This window comes from Bubalus bubalis, chromosome 16, assembly GCF_019923935.1.
Source record: "Bubalus bubalis isolate 160015118507 breed Murrah chromosome 16, NDDB_SH_1, whole genome shotgun sequence".
NCBI classification, from domain to species: Eukaryota; Metazoa; Chordata; class Mammalia; order Artiodactyla; family Bovidae; genus Bubalus; species Bubalus bubalis.
The window spans coordinates 77,462,413-77,476,724 of NC_059172.1; the positions used below are offsets into that span (position 1 = coordinate 77,462,413).

General features: G+C 39.7%; 1 protein-coding gene across 3 annotated transcripts in view; it reads left to right on the top strand.

Annotated features, from left to right (window-relative positions):
• Positions 1 to 14,312, top strand: part of ARHGAP42 (Rho GTPase activating protein 42) — a 348,684-nt gene that overhangs the window by 261,809 nt on the left and 72,563 nt on the right. For all 3 annotated transcript variants that reach the window (XM_045163011.1, XM_045163012.1, XM_045163013.1), the window contains one exon: positions 1,979 to 2,089. In XM_045163011.1, coding sequence (XP_045018946.1) covers positions 1,979 to 2,089 — 111 coding nt within the window. The remainder of the gene's footprint in view (positions 1 to 1,978; positions 2,090 to 14,312) is intronic.

Sequence of the window (14,312 nt, forward strand, 5' to 3'; positions counted from 1 at the left end):
ATAGTATAAATTGGGATTCCACCCACACCCCCCCCTCCCAAGGAAGCCAATTGTTAAACTTTATTAGCATACCACCACCTGTATCCCCTTACCATTTATTCTATAAATAGTGTGTTCCTCTAAGGGGTAGGAATAAAATGTATGTAATTTGTGTGAAATACTAACTTAGGGTACTGAAAAGCTACTGGTCCAAATTTCCTGCTTGGTTTATATTATTCTTTTGATGTATTGTGGCTTCCTTCTGTGGCTCAAACGGTAAAGAATCTGCCTGCAATGCGGAAGACCAGGGTTTGATCCCTGGGTCAGGAACATCCCCTGGAGAAGGCAATGGCAGCCCACACCAGTACTCTTGCCTGGAAAATCCCATGGACAGAGGAGCCTGGTGGGCTATATAGTCCACGGGGTCTGCAAAGAGTTGGACACAACTGCATGACTGACACTTTCACTTTCTGATATATTAGTCTATAAACCTGGAATTCTCAAGTTTATCCATCACTAATGAACTACTTATTGGGTTATTTTTAATTATGTAAGTATTTTTAAAAGTCCTTCTTTCAAATGAAGTTTTAAGATGCTATGCTGTCAAAGCCAGAAAACCTAATTTTATCTTTCTTTAAGCTTTTGTTTGTTAAATTATCAGTGTAAGATGGCTCCAAAGCAGTGTCCTATTCCCAAATTGTCGCTGGCAGATACTTAGTATTCTGGAGAGGCCATTCTACTCATCTGCCTTTACTAATCTCAGCTGGCAGTGAGTAGTAGTGTAGTTGGGCAATGAAAGTAAGGTAAAATCATGCCTTTTTACTGAACCAGTCAGTTCTAAAGACAGCATGCGAGGATGATGATGAGCATAGAAGAGGGAAGAGAATGGGCACAGCGTTGTTGCAGCATGAGTCATTGCTTAGAACCTCTGCTTTGGGAACTCTGCTACCAGTATTATCTCTATAATGTGTGTGCTTAGTCACTCAGTCGTGTCCAACTCTTTGCAACCCCGTGGACTGCAGCCCGCCAGGCTCCTCTGTCCATGGGCATTCTCCAGGCAAGAATACTGGAGTGGGTTGCCATGTCCTCCTCCAGGGAATCTTCTCAACCCAGGAGTCGAACCCAGGTCTCCCACATTGCAGGTGGATTCTTTACTGTCCGAACCACCAGGAAAGCCTGCTGTTGAATATTCTGAGATGATTCTTCCTCAATTAAATCAAGACATTATGCAGTTTTCGGGGCTTCCCTCATTGCCCAGGTGGTAAAGAATCTGCCTGCAATGCAGGAAACCTGGGTTCAATTCCTGGGTCAGGAAGATCCCCTGGAGAAGGAAATGGCAACCCACTCCAGCATTATTTCCTGGAGGATCCCATGGACAGAGGAGCCTGGCAGGCTGCAGTCCATGGGGTTCTAAGAGTTGGACACGACTTAGTGACTAAACCACCACATGCAGTTTTCAGGATCTTTTGTAGTGTTATTCCAGCCTTGCCTCTGCCTCCTTCCCTCCACTACTCTGAAGGCAGACTCTCTCAGACTTTTTCATGCCTCTTTACATTTTCATGGGAGTGACCCCTTTGTTATATTTGACTACTCATGGCCAGTTATTCATCTTAAGATCCAACTCAGAACACCACCATTCTTTTTCCAGAATTTAGACTCTCTTTTGTGATTGCTTAGATTTTCATATAGATTTGTGTACCGTTTTATAATCATTTTTAATTTAATGAATGTTGTATGTTTGCTCTGTGTGTGTGAGTGTGTGTGTGTGTGTGTGCGCATGTGCATTTTCTTCCCATTCCATATACTATAAGCTCTCTTGGACAAAGACTGTGTTTTCCTAATCTTTGTATTCCCAAGATACAATTGCTATATTCAAACTTTTTGTAGGACTTAATTTTTAAAAAAGGTTTCAGAGCAGAATAATATTTGATTCCCTCTCTAACACAGAACCTTCAATAATCACTCTCTATGTCATGATTTGCCTTTGTGTGCTTTTTAGGCAGATACACAGGTTGACCGAGAACATCAGAACTTCTATGAGTCATCACTAGAATACGTCTTTAAAATTCAAGAGGTTCAGGAAAAAAAGAAGTTTGAATTTGTCGAACCGGTAAGATCTATTTTCTGTATAATAATAGTAGCTATAATACACCTTCTAAGAAAAATTTGCAGTTTTTTTCTGTTGACAATTATGGTTTTTAAAAATAAAAGGAGAGAGAAGCATGGGAGAGTATGTAGGTGGAGCATGGAGCACTTTAGGGCAATGAAATGCCCTAATCTATGGGACACTGGAATGGTAGATACATGTTATTCATTATACATTTGTCAAAACGTGTGTAGCAGGTACAATACCAGGAGTGAACTGTAATGTAACTATGAACCTTCATAATAATATGTCAGTACTGGGTTATCATTTTGTAACCCATGTGCTGCACTGATGCAAGGTGTTAATAATGGGAGCCCGTGTGGCTAAGGGCCAGGGTGGGTGGTGAGCTCTAATTTCTGTTCAGCTTTTCTGTAAATCTAGCACTGCTCTGAAATAGCCTGTTGATTTAAAAAGCCTAAAATTTAACATTAAAGCATGTATAGTACATACACCTAAAGGAAAACACCTCACCACTACAGTGACCCATTTATCAAACCTTTAGTTGAAGGGAGAGAAGGTAAGGCTGTATTTCTTCCTTTGTTCCACTCTGCTTCCTTACAAGGCGGGGACCTGCCTGACTTTCCAGTGAAGTCATTTATTTTCTTAAGTGAGTGTAAAAAGTAATGGATTCCCTAATGTAAACTGCATTGCAGAAAAGAACAGGTGGCTGGTCTTTATAAACTTACTTCGTTTTCTTGGCATTTTTTCCCAAGTAATACCTTAATATATTACAATATTGCCTGAATAGGCATTTTCATGAGGAATCATCTGTGACTGAATAAGGGTAAGTTCTATAGTCAAGATGATAGGGTATTGATCATAAAATATATAAGAAATCAAATATATAATTTAATCCATCTTTTCTTCCTATGTCAGTTTATTAAAAAAAAAACTACTTATTATGAGCAATAAAATACCCTATTTCTAATTTAGTGGACGATAGGGAGAAGGGGAGATACATTTCTAAATATATTTGGAAATTTTATTTCCTGATGAAAACCCATCAATGATTACCTAAAGGTGATGGGAAACTGGGACAGAGAAGAGTCCAGGTAGTGTCTTAGCCCCTGCCTGGCTCTGTACCCCTGCTTCACTCCTGTCCCTTCAGCTAGAGCCACCTGCCTTTCTGCTGGCCACTTCACAAGTTTCCAAGACCAACCCTTCACCTCCAACGCTTTAAGGGACTGAAGACCACACCACAGGCTCAAGAATTTAACTTTATATAGCTCAGTTGGTAAAGAATCCACCTGCAATGTGGGAGACCTGGGTTCGATCCCTGGGTTGGGAAGATCCCCTGGAAAAGGGAAAGGCTACCCACTCCAGTATTCTGGCCTGGAAATGTCCATGGACTGTATAGGATCCATGGGATCCATGGGATCGCAAAGAATCGGACACGACTGAGCAACTTTCACTGTAATGACAGCCTTGACTCCAAGTTCTGTTTCCAAACACTAAGTCCTTAAACCCCCTAGTTTGAATTGATAGCCTCTTATTTAGCAGATCCTTTGGGGTCTGATAAACTTTTACTTGGCTTTCTGAAACTCAGCTGGGATTCTTGGACATATGGTCAGCTTGACAAGCGATCGTCAAGGAAGATGACTAATTCTTAAAATTCCTACTCCTCTTCTCATGGAGTAGGTCCTGCCTCTGAGTCGTATCATGGGTTTTGAAGCCTGTCTCCTTGTTGGCACACTTCCCCATCTGGCCTGCCCCTTGGGATTTCTGAATGTCAGCTCTTTGTTAGAGTGCCCCCATTAGTTCTGGTACTTTCCCATCACCCTCCTTCCTTGTGTGTTCCCATTCCCTGCAGATACTCTGCTCATCTGCTGTGCGGGTCTTCCTCGCACCTGGAATGATCCTTCCACAGCTGTAGTAACTCTCTCCTCTGAAGAGGCACGCGTGTAGCCCGTTTCCCCATCCAAGATTCTTTTATAGCCCATCCTGTCTGGGAACAGTGAACCAGACCATTCTGTAAGATGACATCAGGTAATATAAGGAAAAGGTTATAAAATCATTTGCTCACAGGTCACAGAAGGAATGCTAAGTATTTGTGAATTCATGTGACAATACAGGTAGAGAAGTGGAAACTGTCCTTCAACTGAAATGTTTCTTCCTTCCCTCTGTGGTATCCCATACTGGGATGGTCTGATAAGTCTTCTGTAATGCATGCCTTTCTGGTGACACCACAGTCAAGGTCGATGTTAAATTTGTTCTTCTTCCAAAATATTTTCCTGGCTGCTGGATTTTTCTTATTAGAATGTCTGGCCAAACCAAATAGTGCTGTCAGTTTAGTCTCATTCCATTTCCAGCCACAAAGTCTCATCCATGGGATTTTACTTAATTTCCACCCCCGTACTGAGAAGAATAGAAACGGGAGCACTAGAACATGGGGTTGCTGCTCTTTAGGTTATACATTTACAAATTAATTTAGAGGAAAAAAGCCTTTAAGATTTCAAAAACAAAGCCCCCAGGAGCTATAAAGATAAAAACACATGAGGATACTTTAATATCTTTGAAGGTTATTTCCTGCAGAAATCCAATTCCTGTTGTGTAAAGCTTTATATTGAAGAAATGAAGCAATCTATGCTAGTTTAGCTGAGATTTGTTTGACAAAAAAGCATTAGAGTAAAGCAAAGTACTTTAGGGGTGCGACTTAAACAGATGCTGTGATAGCAAGTAGAAAATATAAATAGTCCTGTTGATTCCCATTAAATAATATTCTTACTTTATGATGATCATTTGAGACTAATTTTCCATGATTTCAATTAACGTCAAGATCCTCTTATAGTTGACCTTTGAACAATACAACTTTGAACGGTGTGGATCCCACTTATATGTGGATGTTTTTCAATAATTACCACAGTACTAAACAGTCTGTGGGTTGGTTGGGTCTGCGGATGCAGAGCAACAGATGCCACGACTGGTCTGTAAAGTTTTACACAGAGTTCCAAAAGGTGTGTGTGTGTGTTGTGTGCACACACATGCACATAAGCATATAGGCATCCTTCATTACCACATTGTTTAAGGGTCAACTTGTACTTATGATAAAATGTCTACAGAATATTCAGGTGGTACCAGGAAAGGATGTTCCTACAGCTTCATTATTCTTAGGAGAATCTGGGTCTAATATATGCGAAAAGAGGGGCATTTATAAATTTTTTATAAATTACTGCTTTTGAAGTATACAGAAAGCCAGCTTTTTAAACTCAGTTCTCCAATAGTTATATGATTTTAATGGCCTTTTCCCCCTGTTTATCATAGTTTATTTGGAATGCGATGGTAGCTAATTCATGATCTCTAGACTCGCACTACTCAGTGTGGTAGCAACTACTTATGTATGACTGTCAAACCCATGAAATGAGACTAGTGTAGATTAAGATGTGCTCCAAACCTGAAACACATACTAGATTGCAAAGGCTTAGTACAAAAAAGAAAGCCTTTCTTTTTTAAAGAAATATCATTAAATCCTTTTATATTGATTACATGTTGAAATTGTAATCTTTGGAATACACTGTATAAAATATTAAATTTTGCTTGGTTTAAGTTTCTTGTGACTACTAGAAAATCAAAATTTTCACATTCGTTTGCCTTTGTGGTTTGTGTTATATTTCTGTCTAGCAGTGCTAGACTGTGTTCTTTCAGATTTGCCAACAAGATATGTGAGTTCAGGTCTGTAGTGGGGGAGAAGAGATCAGAGAGGGAGAAATATGATTTCCTGATTCTTGATTGTAAGATCCTCCTATTTCTCAGAGTTGCCCAGATTTTATGAGAATTTTGAGGGATTAGGAGAAAAACCTTGAGAAGTAGCTGAACATGAACAGCCTACATAAGAGAGTTGAATACCCTGTCTTGAAAGTCTGTTATGGAACATGAAGTTTGTGGCTCAGAAAACCAAAATAATCTTTTTATAACTTAACTCCCTTACGGTTCATTCAGCTGCAGTTGGTGGATGTTTTGACTGTATCCCGCAAGCGTACATAGTTGGGACTAGAGTTTTGTGAGCAACTACTCTGTGTCCTGTGTTTTCCGCATTCTCCCATGTGAACCACACCATGGCTTTATTATTGGTAGTTTTTATCCTTCAAGATGAGAAACTTAAGTCACAGAAAGAATATTAGTTGCCTGAGGTCACAAACCTAAAGAGAGGGAGAACCAGGAAGCCAGAACCCAAGTCCAGAGTTAACTATTTCATACTGCCAACAGCCTTAAGGACTGCTTCGTTACAAAAGTTAGTTCTTATTGCTTGCTCTGACCAAATAAAATGGATGACCCTAGAAAACTGGACTGTAAAGCTATTTTAATTCCTCAAACATTAGAAGAAGAAAAGAAGAGATTTTTCTTCACTTTGGTAAAGATGATTGAGTCCATGCACATATCTGTTCATTCATTCACTTGTTCTTCCATCCTTCTTTCATAATTCTGTTTTAAGTTGTCTCCCGAGGCCACAGGAAACTGGCCACTTTTCATGTAGAGACAAAGTATAATGGCTTAGTGACTATAAGTTGAAATTTGGCTTCAGCCTTGCAGCTCTGTGAATTTGGAATGCTTTTCCAATTCTGTGATCCTCAGGTTTTTATCTGTCAGTCGGGGATAAACTTTGTGTGTAGTTCACAGAATTGTCACATCTGATGCAGGTAATACACAATGTACCTGGTTCGTCATAAGCATCAATAAGCTAGTGTGAGCTTGCGCGTGGACTGTTATCACTAGATAAGAAAACAATATTGATGAGTCATTTATCAGTGTGCTTCAAAGCCAGATAAAGCTTTTTCAAAACCACATTTTTAATTTTAACATGCTTTAAAATATGCATCTAAATTCTATAAGAACATTTTAACTTTATTTTTTTAGACTTCAGTCTTTTTGTATTATGTTTAAACGTCACGTGGAAAAGTGAAAATAAGCAATTAAATATAAACTGAAGCATGCTCCTTTTAATACTCATCCCTTAGACTGTTAAATTTATTTTTAAATCATTTTCTGAAAAAAATCTAAGGTAATTTAGTTAACATGCTTTAGCTCTTTAGCTTATTATATGATGAAGTATACTTATAAAATGCTTTTTAGCTTTTCTAATAGATGTGAATAATTTTGAAACTGAACAACTACTTGCTAAGTTAAAAAGGTCTATCAGATAGTATGTAGACATTCAGGTCCTGAAAGCAAAAGATTTTGTGTTCATTTTCAATATAATTGGTTAACCTTAGTATAGAAAATTTAGAGTAGATTAAAGTGAGAAAATAAGACAGTATTATTTTTTTTAAAAAGACATTGTAGGACTAAAAATTAGATTTCTATTCTGCTGAAAATCTAAGTGCAGTCATTCTATAAAAATGAAACAATAAAGCTCTCCTCAGGTTGCATACATTTAAATAAAAGCTTCTTGGCCTTTGGATTTAGTTCTAGGTACTGTTACTGAAAGTTTGAAGTTTGCAGTGACTGTTAGACCATGAAGAATTTTGGAGAAGTCAGAAAAATGCATTCTATCTATTTAACTGACTGATCTCTTATACTTAATTTTAGAAATCCATCATGTAAAGGCCTGGTCTAAACATAGCTTCTGCTGGATTTTATCACATTGATGGCCACATTACCTTCTTCATTCCCATTTAGTTGAAAAGATAAGCTGACTATTCCTTATTGCCTTGTTTCTTTCCAAAGAAGTTTCAGCCCTATCTGTTTCATCTGAATTGCATCCCCTTGAAATATTAGAAATTCATCTTTAGTAACTCCAGTGAGTCTTCACTGCTGAGGCAATATATACCCATGACTTCAGAAAGTTTTGGCTTTTTAAATTACTTGAATCTGTGTTCATATCTGTTCATTCATTCATTCATTTGTTCTTCCATACTTTTTTCATTGACTTCCCTGGTGGTCCAGTGGTTAAGAATACACCTGCCAATGCAGGGAATATGTGTTCAGTCTCTGCTCTGGGAGATCCAACGGGCCATGGGGCAACTAAGCCCGTGCACCAGAACGGCTGAGCCCTTGAGTCTAGAGCTGGTGCCCTGCAACAAGAGAAGCCACCACAGTGAGAATCCTGCACACTGTCACAGAGTATTAGAGTGGGAAAGACGAGAGAGCTCTTGAAGAAAATTGGAGATACCAAGGGGACATTTTGTGCAAAGATGAGCACAACAAAGGACAGAAAAGGCAAGGATCTAACAGAAGCAGAAGAGATTAAGAAGAGGTGGCAAGAATACAAGTGTCAGAAGAACTATACATAAAAGGACATAATGACCAGATAACCACAATGGTATGGTCACTCACCTAGAGCCAGACATCATGGAGTCTGAAGTAAAGTGGGCTTTAGGAAGCATTACTACAAACAAATCTAGTGGAGGTGATGGAATTCCAGCTGAGCTATTGAAAATCCTAAAAGATGATGCTGTGAAAGTGCTGCATTCAATATGTCAGCAAATTTGGAAAACTCAGCAGTGGCCACAGGACTAGAAAAGGTCAGTTTTCATTCCAATCCCAAAGAAAGGCAATGCCAAATAATGTTCAAACTACTGCACAATTGCACTCATCTCACATGCTAGCAAAAAATGCTGAAAATTCTCCAAGCCAGGCTTCAGCAGTAGGTAAACCAAGAACTTCCAGATGTTGAAGCTGGATTTAGAAAGGCAGAGGAACCAGAGATCAAATTGCCAACATCCACTGGATCATAGAAAAAGCAAGAGAGTTCCAGAAAAACATCTACTTTTGCTTCATTGACTATGCTAAAACCTTTGACTGTGTGGATCACAATAAACTGTGGAAACTTCTTCAAGAGATGGAAATATGACCACCTGACCTGCCTCCTGAGAAATCTGTATGCAGGTCAAGAAGCAACAGTTAGGACTGGAATGGAACCACAGACTGGTTCCAAATTGGGAAAGGAGTATGTCAAGGCTGTATATTGTCACCCTGCTTATTTAACTTCTCTGCAGAGTACATCATGAGAAATGCTGGGCTAGATGAAGCACAAGCTGGAATCAAGACTGCTGGGAAAAGTATCAACAACATCAGTTATGCAGTTGCTAACACCCCAGTGGCAGAAAGCAAAGAGGAACTAAATAGCCTATTATTGATGAAGGTGAAAGAAGAGAGTGAAAAAGCTCGATTAAAACTCAGCATTCAAAAAATGTAGATCATGGCATCCAGTCCCATGACACTTCATGACAAATAGATGGGGAGAAAGTAGAAACGGTGACAGATTTTATTTATTTATTTTTTTTAATTTATTTAAAATGGCTTCCCTGGTAGCTCAGATGGTAAAGTGTCTACCTACAATGCGGGAGATCCAGGTTTGATCCCTGGGTCAGGAAGGTCTCCTGGAGAAGGAAGTGGCAACCCACTCCACTATTCATGCCTGGAAAATCCCATGGACCGAGGATCTTGGTGGGCTACAGTCCATGGGGTCACAAAGAGTTGGACATGACTGAGTGACTTCACTTTCTTTCTTTATTTTTTTGGACTTCAAAATCACTGTGGATGGTTGACTGCAGTCATGAAATTTAAAAATGCTTGTTCCTTGGAAGAAAATCTATGACAAACCTAGACAGCGTATTAAAGAGCAGAGATATCATTTTGCTGACTAAGGTCAATATAGTCAAAGCTATGGTTTTTCCATTAGTCATGAACAGATGTGAGAATTGGACCATAAAGAAGGCTGAGCACCAAAGAAATGATGCTATTGAATTGTGGTGTTGGAGAAGACTCCTGAGAGTCCCTTGGACAGCAGAGAGATCAAACCAATCATTCCTAAAGGAAATCAACTCTGAATATGCATTGAAAGGACTGAAGCTGAAGCTCCAATACTTTGGCCACCTGATGTGAAGAGCCGACTCATTGGAAAAGACCGTGGGCTGGGAAAGATTGAGGGCAAGAGAAGGGAGCTGCAGAGGATGAGATGGTTAGATAGCATCACTGACTCAGTGGACATGAGTTTGTGGAAACTGCAGCAGATGGTGAAGGACAGGGAAGCTTGGCCTGCTGCTGTTCTTGAGGTTGAAGAGTCAGATAGGACTTGGCAACTTTGCAACAACACAGCTTCTCTGATTATTACCCTCTTTGACAAGTTGTCCCCCAATGCCACACTGACTGACCACTTTCCAGCCATGACTCTTTTTCCTTCGGTTTTCTCATTCATTGCATTAGATATTGATACTTTTTCATTCCCATTCAGTCTATACATTAGACTTAAAGTACTCTGTGGTCATTCAGAAGCTATCCCTTGTGATTTTTCTCTCTGTTTTCCTCCAAGTAAAGAATAGCAAAGACTGCAGGATTATCTTCTAGGCCAGACATGTGTACATGATGAAAATTTATGCCTTACCTGTGCTCTAGTTTTCCAGTCTTCTTGGAGATTTCAGTGGCCAGATGTAGACATCTGTATCAGACTTTGATCTCTTTTAGTACATTACGATGCTCTGTTTATGAGAAGTGTTTGTATTTTTAAAAAACACTCTTATTGGGATGTAATACACATGCTCTTCAGTTCACACAATTTTAATTAGTTTTTGTCTGTGGTCTGAGGTAGGCATCCAACTCCATTCGTTTCCATGTGGCTCTTCAGTGGTCTAAGAATTCTTTGTTGTAAAGACCATTCTTTACACATTGTATGATCTTGGCACCCTTGTTAAAAACAAGTTGTTCATAGATATCTGAGTTTATTTCTAGACTCTTAGTTCTCTTCAATTGATGTGTATGTCTGTCCTTGTTCCAGTATCACACTGTGTTCATTATTCTAGTTCTGCCCAGTTTGGGCATCAGTCATGTGAAATTACTAAAATTACTCCAGATTGCTTCAGAGGCATCCTCCTCACTCCCATGCTAGCTGCTGCTGCTAAGTTGCTTCAGTCGTACCCGACTCTCTGCGACCTCATGGATGGCAGCCCACCAGGCTCCCCCATCCCTGGGATTCTCCAGGCAAGAGTACTGGAGTGGGTTGCCATTTCCTTCTCCAATGCAGAAAAGTGAAAAGTGAAAGTGAAGTCACTTGGTTGTGTCTGACTCTGCAACCCCATGGACTGTAGCACAACAGGCTCCTCTGCCCATGGGATTCTCCAGGCAAGAGTACTGGAGTGGGTAGCCTTTCCCTTCTGCAGGAGATCTTCCCAACTCTGTGATAGAACCCAGCTCTCTAACATTGCAGACGGATTCTTTACCAACTGAGCCACAAGGGAAGCCCAAGAACACTGGACTGGGTAACCTATCCCTTCTCCAGCGGATCTTCCCAACCCAGGAATAGAACCAGGGTCTCCTGCATTGCAGGTAGATTCTTTGCCAACTAAGCTGTGACCTGGTGATTAATCAGCTGAAAAATTGTGAATAAGCTATTCCTTTGCTGACTTGCTATGGGTTTTGCTAAATGATTCAGTTCAGTTCAGTTCAGTCACTCAATCGTGTCTGACTCTTTGTGACCTCATGAATCACAGCACGCCAGGCCTCCCTGTCCATCACCAACTCCTGGAGTTGAGTTAAACTCATGTCCATCGAGTTGGTGATGCCATCCAGCCATCTCATCTTCTGTCATCTCCTTTTCCTCCTGCCCCCAATCCCTCCCAGCATCAGAGTTTTTTCCAATGAGACAACTCTTCGCATCAGGTGGCCAAAGTACTGGAGTTTCAGCTTTAGCATCAGTCCTTCCAATGAATACCCAGGACTGATCTCCTTTAGGATGGACTGGTTGGATCTCCTTGCAGTCCAAGGGACTCTCAAGAAGACTCTCCAACACCACAGTTCAAAAGCATCAATTCTTCAGTGCTCAGCTTTCTTCACAGTCCAACTCTCGCATCCATACATGACCACTGGAAAAACCATAGCCTTGACTAGATGGACCTTTGTTGGCAAAGTAATGTTTCTGCTTTTGAATATGCTATCTAGGTTGGTCATAACTTTTCTTCCAAGGAGTAAGCGTCTTTTAATTTCATGGCTGCAGTCACCATCTGCAGTGATTTTTGGAGCCTCCCAAAATAAAGTCTGACACTGTTTCCCCATCTATTTGCCATGAAGTGATGGGACCAGATGCCATGATCTTCATTTTCTGAATGTTGAGCTTTAAGCCAACTTTTTCACTCTCCTCTTTCACTTTCATCAAGAGGGTCTTTAGTTCTTCTTCACTTTCTGCCATAAGGGTGGTGTCATCTACATATCTGAGGTTATTGATATTTCTCCCAGCAATCTTGATTCCAGCTTGTGCTTCTTCCAGCCCAGCATTTCTCACGATGTACTCTGCATAGAAGTTAAATAAGCAGGGTGACAATATACAGCCTCGACGTATTCCTTTTGCTGTTTGAAACCAGTCTGTTGTTCCATGTCCAGTTCTAACTGTTGCTTGCTGACCTGCATACAGGTTTCTCAAGAGGCAGTTCAGGTGGTCTGATATTCCCATCTCTTTGAGAACTTTCCACAGTTCATTGTGATCCACACAGTCAAAGGCTTTGGCATAGTCAATAAAGCAGAAATAGATGTTTTTCTGGAACTCTTTTCCTTTTTCCATGATCCAGCGGATGTTGGCAATTTGATCTCTGGTTCCTCTGCCTTTTCTAAATCCAGCTTGAACATCTGGAAGTTCACAGTTCACGTATTGCTGAAGCCTGGCTTGGACAATTTGAGCATGCCTTTACTAGCATGTGAGATGAGTGCAATTGTGTGGTAGTTTGAGCATTCTTTGGCATTGCCTTTCTTTGGGATTGGAATGAAAACTGACCTTTTCCGGTCCTGTGGCTACTGCCGAGCTTTCCAAATTTGCTGGCATATTGAGTGCAGCACTTTCTCAGCATCATCTTTCAGGATTTGAAATAGCTCAACCGGAATTCTATCACCTCCACTAGCTTTGTTCATAGTGATGCTTTCTAAGGCCCACTTGACTTTGCATTCCAGGATGTCTGGCTCTAGGTGAGTGATCACACCGTCTTGATTACCTGGGTCGTGAAGATCTTTTTTGTACAGTTCTTCTGTGTATTCTTACCACCACTTCTTAATATCTTCTGCTTCTGTTAGGTCCATACCATTTCTGTCCTTTATCGAGCCCATCTTTACATGAAATGTTCCCTTGGTATCTCTAATTTTCTTGAAGAGATCTCTAGTCTTTCCCATGCTGTTGTTTTCCTCTATTTCTTTTCATTGATCACTGAGGAAGGCTTTTTTTTAATCTCCCCTTGCTATTCTTTGGAACTCTGCATTCAGATGCTTATATCTTTCCTTTTCTCCTTTGCTTTTCTCTTCTCTTCTTTTCACAGCTATTTGTAAGGCCTCCTCTGATAGTCATTTTGCTTTTTTGCCTTTTTTCCATGGGGATGGTCTTGATCCATGTCTCCTGTACGATGTCACAAATGATTTTTCATCTATAAATGCAGTATCAGTTTTTATATTTGGTCAGTTTGTTGCAGTGGTGAGGTAAATTGATTTTAAAACCCTTGGGAATGATAAAGTGCTATATGAGTTTTTCTTGATGGTAAAAGTGCCTTAATATTAAAACCTAATCTACATACTGGCTTATTGTTATTGATATTATCATTTTAAATGTCAGGTTTACTTTAAGGTAAGCTGAGACAATAATCTTTTTCCTACCACTGCACCCACCCAGGCACATTGAACAAAGAAAGTGACACAGTGGAAATGCAATTCCTAAACTGTCAGGCTGTCCTGTTAAATTTCCTTGATGTAGCATCATGGAATTTGTTAAGGATAAAATGAACTAAACATTTAACTTTGCCACCACCTAGAGGCAATTATGTAATACATGCTGTCTTGATTAAACTTTCTCAAATACTGCTTTCAGAGTAGATGTGGAACAAAAGTAAAAGGTGGATAACTCTTTGTATATAATTTTCTTCTACACCCTAAAGAACTGTCCTTTCCCTAGTGGGTTCTCAGCATGCACTGTGAGATTAAAACATACTTGTTTATGACTAAGCAAATCTGAATTTTACCAGAAGTTGCCAGTAGGAAATGTATCTCAAGGAATTGGGTGTCTTAACGGAATATTTATTGCAGATGTTCTTAAAGTATCTCCTTTGTAAGTTGAATTCTCTATACTTTGCATAATATTACAATAGTATCTTTCTTTTATGATATTCAGTTCCTAGTAAGACAGTATAAACATTAAGAAATGAAACAAAATTCATAACTACTATGCAAATATTTAGAAGGCTACTCTTGCCTAAGTATATACTTCAAAGGCTTTTTCTTATTTTGT